The following is a 7,118-nucleotide window of genomic DNA, read 5'->3' as shown; positions in this document are numbered from 1 at the left end:
GTCAGAGAGAGAAGGAGACACAGAACCGGAAGCAGGCTCCAGGCTCTGAGCTAGCTGTCAGCACAGAGCCTGACGCGGGGCTCGAACCCACGAACTGTGAGATCTGACCTGAGCCGAAGTCAGAGGCTTAACCGACTGAGCCACCCAGGTACCCCCTTTATCCTCAATTTAAAAAAAAAACAAAACACCATCAATTCTAAGACATTTCACTTTATTTAAAAGAAGCCAATATACAGGATATAAAGGGCGTGATATTTACAACAGTACAGTAAACAGGTTGGTTTCGGTGGGATCAGTAGTCTTTCAGTGAGTATAAACGCCCCCCCCTTCCCCTTGACACTAGACCCAACTGGCAGATGAGAACAGCAACAGTGGGGCGGGATGGGACTAAAAATCAGGTAGATGCTAAAATGTCCACCGAAGGGGTCTTGCTGAGGGTGGGGATGGTGCCTTCGCCTCATTTCTTTGAGGGCCTGGCAGCGGGAACAGTCGGGGATTTGCCCGAGACCAACACACAGCCCACCTTGAACCTGGAAATCCTCTGTCCAAGGAAAATTCTCTTTCAGAGAGAATTTGCCTTCGCCCGTCCCCACCCAGCTGCCTCCAGACTCCGCACTCTAGGAGAACGTCCTTCTAGAACCAGAGATCGGGGTCTCCGGGCAGTGAACCCAGGACCCCGCACACAGCAGGCTAGTCCTCCCCCAGGCCCCGGAGGAGCACATCAAGGACCACAGCCCGGGTCTCGGCCTGGAGTTCGCACAGCGGGGCCTGGGAGGCAGGCATCGCCTGGCATTTCCATCCCTGCACCAGCTGCCTGACGACCTGGGACCCGCTAGGGCCCGGCCCCAAGGAATCCGAGTGCTCCCTGAACCCACAGCCCCATGGCCTCCCACAGTCTGCTCCTCCCAAACACAGCTGACTTGGAATTGGATCTTGGGAGACCGGAGTGTGAGTAACTACTCAGAGCCCACCCTCTGAGGCAGAGCTGGCCCCCTACCGGGTGACCCCTTCCCCTCCCCCCACCCACCTCCATTCTGAATCCCCTACTGCCCACCCACTCCCACAAGTGCCCCCCCCCAAAGACTTTCAAGGACCAAGGAGCTGGGGGAGGCGTCAAGGACGGGGAAGTGGGGTGAAGCGGGACGTAGGCTCTGCTGAAGCCGCTCATGGGCGCAGGTGAGTAGGCGGTGAAGCAGGAGAGATGGGGGCGAGAGGCACCGGCTACAGCAGCAGCAACATGCATCTCATTCACAGAAGAACGCGGGGCTGCCGTAACTGCCTACCCTGGATTTAAAAACCTTTTCCTTTCATAAAAATAGATGAGAATCTCTTGCTTTTATAAATAGATTACATTTAGCTTAAGTGACACCTTCTATCACCCCCTACCCCACACCCTCTCCCCCATTCCAAGCCAAAGTGGTTTGCTTCTCCTGTAGGTCAGAGCCAAGTCCAGGACGGACTGGCCCTTCAGAGACCTCAAGATATATTGCTACAAGAAAAAAAAATGTGTTTACTTGCCAACGATCTTTTTTTTTCCCCCCTGTTTGGAGTCTCAGAGGTGTGTGTGTGTGTGTGTGTGTGTGTGTGTGTGTGTGTGTTGTGTACGTGCGTGCATGCGCGCATGTAGATCCCACAACCAGGGAGCTGAAAGGAAGCTACTCTTCCTGTTCCTCCCTGATCCTCTATTTTATAAACCCCCAAAAACAGGAGAGTGAGAGAGGGCAGCACAGGAGAGCCCATCTGACAACAACCCTAAAATACCGGTGTCAATATGACACGGAGCTTAGAAATAGAAATGTAACTATTTACAGCTTTACAAAGGACGGATCAGTTCGTCCCAACTGGACCTGGGGCTGCCCCAGTGAGCGCTGGGGGCTTTCTTGGCAAGCTGTAGGCTCATGGCGAGGGGACAAGCAGGGCCCATTGGCAAGGAACTAAAAAAAAAGAGAACTTGGTGGGGAGAAGGGTAGGCAGACCAAGACCCAGGTCCCCTGCCCAGGAGGTGGGCCCGCCACCCCCTTGCTGCCCCCCACCGCCATCGTTCTGCCCCAACTCCTTGCTCCCCAGAGTAGAGCAGCTATGGAAAGCCAGCAAGAAGGAACTTTCTGGCCAGCGCCTGCCATTTCCATACTCCCTGGGCAAACTTAGAGCATGCTAGTCCCAGAGAGGAACATCCTATGTCCACAAGGGGGCAGGCATAAGTCATACCACTGGACACCAACTGCCTTGGCCACCTTAGTTACTCCCAAGTACTTACACCATTGCCTTAACGTCTTAACACTAAAGATACGTCCGTCACCCCCCACCACCCTGCGGACCAGCGTGGGGCTGGCCTCCACGCTGCCTCCCAATCCTCATCATTCCAGGCCTCCCTCAGCTCCGGGCAGAGGAGGCCCGAGGGGTCCTCCCAGAAACGGAAAATCTTTTCAGCAGCTGAGGTCCCAGCCCAACTGGCTCTGATAACCTTTGGTTAAAATAAAACTAAAACTAAAACAATAACAACACTAATGACAATAATAGGTATGTTTGAACCCTGTAACCTTTAGAACAAGGGTCAGTGAGGAGGGGGGAGGGGCTGTCTCTCCTCGGAAACTGTCATCCCTCCGCGTACCTGCCCAGGGACCATTTAGCTGGGAATAAAAGCCTCCCAGCCAGACAGCCACAGGGAACCACGAGGAGGCTCCCTGAACAACAACAACAACAGCAACAACAGAAAAAACTCACAATAAAGGCCACCAAGTTCTGATAAATAAAAATTACATACGGTCGCTAACACACACACGCTCTCTCTCCATATATATATATATAATATGAATATTATGTACAATGGTTTTAAGACTGCAAAACGGGGGGAAACGGAAGAGAGAGAAGGCCCTTACAGGTGCTGGTACCCTGAGGAAGAAAGACTGGGGGCTGCAATCCTATTTAAAGCCAGAGCCCCTCCTCTGTCTCCACACAGGAGCAGTAGGTGGGAAGTTCTGGTCCTTGGGCACATTTTGCTTCTTTGACCTCCAGGGGGAGCTCCTGGGCCAAAAAAAAAGAAAAGCAAGAATCGGGGGCAATCCCATCCACAGGAGTGGGTACAAAAAGAAATTTTTCTTACAAAGTGAAACCTGCTCGCCTGGCTCCAAGCTGAGATTTGGCAGGGTGGCCTCGACACGGTGCCTTTTGACACCAGCCCACTGGAGTCTCGGGGAATACTGGCTCAGACTAACTCCCCACGGGTCGCGTAATAAATGAGTGTGGAAACAGGCTCGCATGTGTCCACGAGCAGAGCAAGGATGGCTCTCATCCAGAGAGGGCCTCCACTCCTGCCGCCGCCTCTGATCCACCAGCAGCCCTCGCTGCCTCCCTCCCCTTCCCTTTCCAGTGCCGCCAGTGGCAAAGAAGTGGGTGGCTGGGGGCAGTGGAGAACCAAGATGGCGGCAGGCGGTGGGAACCCAGCTCCACTGTGGAGGGGGTGGATGCCAGGCCTGGCCCCCTTCTGACTTTCTCACAGAGAAATTACAGATCCATAGCCCCTTATCATTGTCTGGGAAGGGAGAGAAACATCAAGTCATCAGGCTGATAGAAGACCCCTCCCACCCCACAGAGGCCCCAGGAGAACAAGCAGTCGGGTGGGCCATACCGACCTTGACAGAATCCCTCCCCCCGCATCAGTGCTCACCCTCGGAGGCTGCGGGAGATCGCCCTAGCTTCCACCTCCCTCCAAGCTCCCGGGAAAACCAGGAGTCTGGGAGGAGAGCCTATCTTCCACAATGATATAAGGCAAGCTGCTTTTTTGTTTGTTTTGTTTTGTTTTTGCATAGTAGTTTAAACACAGTGAGACTCCACTTTCCCCCCTGCAGTGCCTTGTCCCTCCACTTTGCCACTCGATCCAAAAAGAAAAGAAAATTTTGTCTTCCCTCCCTCCTTCCATCTTTTCAAGTTAGAGCACTTGAGAGGCCCCCCACCCAGGCCTAGAAGGGTTGCAAAGGCAAACAGCTCCTTCCTGGGGTTAGTTGGGGGAGGCAGACCACCCCAAGGCAAACTCAGGCCTGCGCTGGCCACGCAGAGGAGGGAAGGGCATAGCTCACGGCCAATCAGAGGAGCAGGTGGGAGGGTAGAAATCCATTGGATACCATGCCAGGGGCCCCGCCCTCACCTTAGAGTTTTGTATAAAAACACCTGCTAGGAATAATTCTTTGGAGCTCAAAGTGGCTCAGCTTAGGGGAAAAGGCACAGTTAACACTGCATCGTCTGGACAGAAGTCTGCATTTGTAATGTGGAGAACAATAGAAATTGACAGCACCATTCCTTGGGTGGGTGGATGGAGAGGGGCACTGGTTGGTGGTGGGGTAGAAGGAAGGAAGCAGCGGTCCCTCGGGGCCTCCAGAGACGGGAGGGTGGAGGGAGTCGGCGTGGTGAGGACTGAGCCCCACTCCAAGGAGCCTTCCCGGCCCCGTGGGGAGCGGGGCCAGAGGCCCCATCACTGAGACCACCAGGCACAGGGCGCCTCAGTCATCAGCTGACCATGGGCTCCACATCCGCCTCCCGCTCAAACTCATCCTGGATCTCGTCTGTGCTTCCTGAGTCGCTGCTGGCCACGGAGCTGGGAGACGGGGAATTCCTGGAAGGCACAAAAGAAGGGGGGTCATTCAGAGGGCAGCCTGCAGACCCCCGAAGGGATCCAAGGAGCAGAAAAGATGGAGCCGCTGCTTGTGTATAATCTACCCCCAGAGGGGAGTGCTGCCCTGAGGCCCCTGCCCTTGCTCTGTCTGCTCTCTTTAGAATCTTCTAAGCTCGTGAGTTGAATGTGGCCCTCAAGACCTCTGGGAGACCCCCCCCCCCACCCCGGCAATGCCTCTAACTGCTGGGTGCCGAGAGCTCCCTGGAGGCAGGAACCAGCTCGGTTCCTATTCTCCAAGCAGGGCTGGGCACGTGGTAGGTGCTCAGTAAATCCCAATGAACTCAGAGCTCAGAGGGAAGCCATATAGGAAAGTGGCTTATGGTACGGGGTTCAAATTCTGACACTGCACTGATGAGCCTCAGGCAAGCTATTCAACCAGCCTGAGCGCACACAGCTCCATTGAAATGCTGAAGATAATAACAGTGGGCTCTGGGGGAAACAGCTAAAGGTGTGACATGCTAAGCCCAGGGCCCCCCACGCGGCTTCCCACTGAGCTGCCTCTCCCTCTTACAGCCTGAACCGCGGCCTGCGGGAACACAGTCATAACAAGAGAAACAATTACAATTAACATATGTGTTCTTCGTTCCAAGTGTTTTACATGTATTATCTCATTTTATTATTAGCATGTGTCCCCAAAAAGGCTGTGTGTTCCTCGAAGGCAAGGGGCTCTTGTTTTGGTGTTCTCTGACCAAATATAAGGGGCCTGATGCATATCAGTCTCCTGGGGACAGATCCGGGTGGCCCTTGGATGGAAGACGGGAAAGGAAGGGAAACTGCTTCCCATGGACAAATATGAATCCCATTGGCCGTGGTGGAGGGGAGTGCCCTCCCTACCTCCTCCACCCACCCGGCAATTCGGCAGAAAGTAGGGCATGAGCCCCTACAGGCAGGAACTGTGTGCTCCCCACAGCCTGGCACACAGCAGGCCTTTGACGTGACAAGTGGCTGTGGAATCAGTGGGGACAGGGCTGTCATGGGAGTTATATGAGATCAGACCATGTAAATCATCTAGCACACAGCAGGCGGTTAATACTCATTAGATGGATGGATGCATGGATGGATGGCTGGGTGAGTGGATGGATGGATGGATGGATGGATAGATGGACAGGATGATGGGTGGATAGGCTGAGCAGATGAAATGGGCCAGGCTATAAGCTGCAGCCCCACAAACTCCCCCCCAAGGATGCAGTTACTGACTCCCCGGGAGGACAGGGCTGGGTACCTGTCTGCGGAGCCTTTGATGAGCCGGCGGCAGGTCTCCATCTGCACGTCCAGGCCACGCTTCATGCTGCACATCTCCATGTACTCGTGCAAGTGTCGGTTCATGTCGCTCTTGGCTGTGGCCAGCTCCAGCTGTCAGGACCCGATGCGGGGACAAAGGTGAGGCCAAGTCCCCTTCATTCCGGAACCCTCAGCAACTTCCCCCCAACATCCTCTGTGGTGACGGCGCCGAGGCCACCCCTCAGGACACCACACCCTCTGGGCCTCCCTCCATTCTCTGTGTGCTGGTCCACGGTCTCCAGAACTGTTTTCAATGAAAGGGGAATAGTTGCCTAGCGACCGCGGGGGTGGGGGGCAGCCTTCCTGGTTCCACTGACTCTGCCCAGCCCAGCATCCCTGCACTCCTTCACACAGACTCGAGGGGGAAGGTCTCTGGACCCTGTTAGGTTTCTGCCCCCTCTCCTCTACCAAATGTTATATCCCCCAGGGTCGGGGCTGGCCTGCGCTTTGACCAGCATCCACTCTCTGTGGGAGACGTGGCCAGGTGTAGCCTCGAAGGCTGCTTCCCAGCTGGATGCCCTGGGCAGGTCACGTGGGCCTTGCGCCATCTCATTTCCTTCTCTGTAAAACGGGGTGCACGGTTCCCACTGCGTCGGGTGGGGCACCTCGCTACCTCACTGCACAGGCAGAGGGCATGTGGGTACCGCGGAGGCTGTGCTTGTAAAGGGCTTCCTTAGTGCCTGGCATCCCTCAATGTCACGCAAACGTCATCCCTGGTTATTTGGGGTCACCACCTCAGTTGAATAACTTAAAAAAAAACTCTGAGACAGACAGGGGTGACCACCCCCATTTTATGTATTTTACACATGGGGAAAGAGGCCGTAAAGTGGGGTAGGACCCGCCCAGGGACAGGCAGGGAACTGCGGGCTTCTAACTCCCGAGTCTGTGCCTGCCTTGGGCCACAGGCACATTCGTCATGGGGTCCCCGCTGTGACGGGCGCCTCCCCTCACTGGAGCCTCCCGAGGGGGCCCCGGAGCCCGAGCCCTCACCTCGATCTGGCCAATCGTCTCCTGGTACTCCTTGTCCCTCGTCTTGAAGAAGGATTCTGTCTCGTGGATCAAGTTGCCCAAATTCTCTTCTTGCTGAGGACACAGAGCAGAGGGGGCCAAGTGAGGCGGGGGGCGCGGGCCGCCGGGGCCGCCGGGGGCAGGGGCGGCCGGGCCCGGG

At 55.5% G+C, this 7,118-nt stretch overlaps 1 protein-coding gene across 1 annotated transcript in view; it reads right to left on the bottom strand.

Moving 5' to 3' along the window:
• Nucleotides 1-4,235: 4,235 nt before the first annotated feature.
• Nucleotides 4,236-7,118, bottom strand: part of IFFO2 (intermediate filament family orphan 2) — a gene marked incomplete at its 5' end in the record, with an annotated part of 43,337 nt that continues 40,454 nt past the window's right edge. The window contains 3 exons of the mRNA XM_029945892.1: nt 4,236-4,609; nt 5,892-6,022; nt 6,941-7,033. Of these exons, the coding sequence (XP_029801752.1) occupies nt 4,504-4,609; nt 5,892-6,022; nt 6,941-7,033 (330 nt within the window). The remainder of the gene's footprint in view (nt 4,610-5,891; nt 6,023-6,940; nt 7,034-7,118) is intronic.

This window comes from Suricata suricatta, chromosome 8 (genome assembly GCF_006229205.1).
Source record: "Suricata suricatta isolate VVHF042 chromosome 8, meerkat_22Aug2017_6uvM2_HiC, whole genome shotgun sequence".
In the NCBI taxonomy this organism is placed as follows: Eukaryota; Metazoa; Chordata; class Mammalia; order Carnivora; family Herpestidae; genus Suricata; species Suricata suricatta.
This window is presented reverse-complemented; position numbering and strand designations above follow the sequence as displayed.